The following is a 1,661-nucleotide window of genomic DNA, read 5'->3' as shown; positions in this document are numbered from 1 at the left end:
ACTACGTCTACTTCCTAGGGGTACAGAAGGCAGTCTTGCCATGCATTTTTTAAGGAGAGGTGCGAAACTGCATTAGCCCCTTTAAACACGTTACAAATTAGTTGTGTCGTAAGGAAGTAGTATCGGAATATCCAAGTCTATTTTTGTATTTTCCTGGGATCGTTTTAGTTTCATTATTAATCCCGTAGATAGATGTACCTGAAAAAAGGTTGGAAATTCTTTTTTTCTAAATGTCATCAACATAATTGTAATCAACACCCTCGAAAACATATTTCTGTAATATTTCATGGCAAAATGTGCATTTTCTGTTGGAGAGAAGGTACGAATCTGTAGTTATGCTCCGGAAATAAAAAATTAAAAGTCGAGCCGGAAAGAAATATCAGATGTGTTATTCAATTCCTTTGCGTAATTTATAAATACATACAACATATTTCATACATAAAACTCAGCGATACGAGCCAATATTAATTTGAGTTGTACAGCACTTTGTATCAGTGGGTGCCTAGCTTTCTTAACCATACATCATTTACAAGTATATAAATGAACAATAGTACTTGGTTAAATGATTCTAACAATAAATACGGCTATCAGCTTTCGCTCCAACTAAAAACCTAGTCACTTAAAGATTACTCGATATTCGTGTTTCCCAAGTGTGTGAAAATACAGAAGACCTAGTAATTTTAAGAGTGTTTAAATATACCTTTTACTCCGCTTGTGTTTCTTCTTCATATCCTCTTTTATAAACACTTCAAAGTTTGGCAATTGTTTCTTTTTAATAAGTCCTTGAACAATATTTACAAATCTTGGTTCGTCTTCAAAAGTAGAACACATCATATTTTCCATAATTCTATCCATGTCACCTTCATATTCTACATAGCAGTTTTTCAAGTCTTCTAGTTCTTGAACCGACCCTTTGTATTGTTTTTCGAACTCCATAACATCTTTGACAGAAATTCTTTTGAAGAGGCAACGCCAATATGCGTACCAATCCTTACCGTCATCGACCAAATCATCGTCTATACTACCGCTTTGATCGTAGATGGCTCGTTTATCATCGTCCTGTAATATCGAGTAAATTTTTGACAAAAGTTGAAACTTCGCTGTTGCTTCTTCTCTCTGACTTTCAGTAAATTTATCTGGGTGTGTTGTTAGGGACTTTTTGTAATATGCTCTTTTAATTTCATTTGCACTGGCGGTTTTATCTACACCTAATATTTCGTACAAGCAATCGCTGTTGAATAGCGTCCTACATAATTCAAATAGATTAGACATTTTCTATTGTTTTTGATCCTTGTACTTTAAAAGCTTCGCAAAATTAGACATAAAGGAAATATATAAGTTCTTTGTATATCTAAATTAACGCTAAGAAAATAGCGGGAAACAAGCACGTTTAAGTGGGAAGTTACTGTTCTTAGCATGTAGCTCTCTCTCTCTCCCTCTCTCACATACATAAATATATATATTTAAATAATAAGGGTGAAAAATTGAATATTAATTTGATCAATATCATTATAAAACCAGTCGCCTAGCATATTGAAAAATTTGAAAATTCAGAAAAATTATATTACATACATATAAGAGGGATGACCACTAAGTGGACATCCATTATGCTAGAAGAAGACCACCTATGGTTTGACCACTAAGAAAAGATTGTTTTCAAG

At 33.3% G+C, this 1,661-nt stretch overlaps 1 protein-coding gene across 1 annotated transcript in view; it reads right to left on the bottom strand.

The window, feature by feature from the left end:
- The window catches only part of LOC106874855 (dnaJ homolog subfamily C member 9), a 10,533-nt gene extending 9,096 nt beyond the window's left edge, over positions 1–1,437 (bottom strand). Inside the window, exon 1 of the mRNA XM_014922749.2 lies at positions 701–1,437. Coding sequence (XP_014778235.1) covers positions 701–1,272 — 572 coding nt within the window. The 5' untranslated portion in view covers positions 1,273–1,437. The remainder of the gene's footprint in view (positions 1–700) is intronic.
- Positions 1,438–1,661: the final 224 nt, after the last annotated feature.

Source organism: Octopus bimaculoides, chromosome 15 (assembly GCF_001194135.2).
Source record: "Octopus bimaculoides isolate UCB-OBI-ISO-001 chromosome 15, ASM119413v2, whole genome shotgun sequence".
NCBI lineage: Eukaryota > Metazoa > Mollusca > Cephalopoda > Octopoda > Octopodidae > Octopus > Octopus bimaculoides.
Note: the sequence above shows the minus strand (reverse complement) of the source record. Positions and strands in the feature narration are given on the sequence as shown.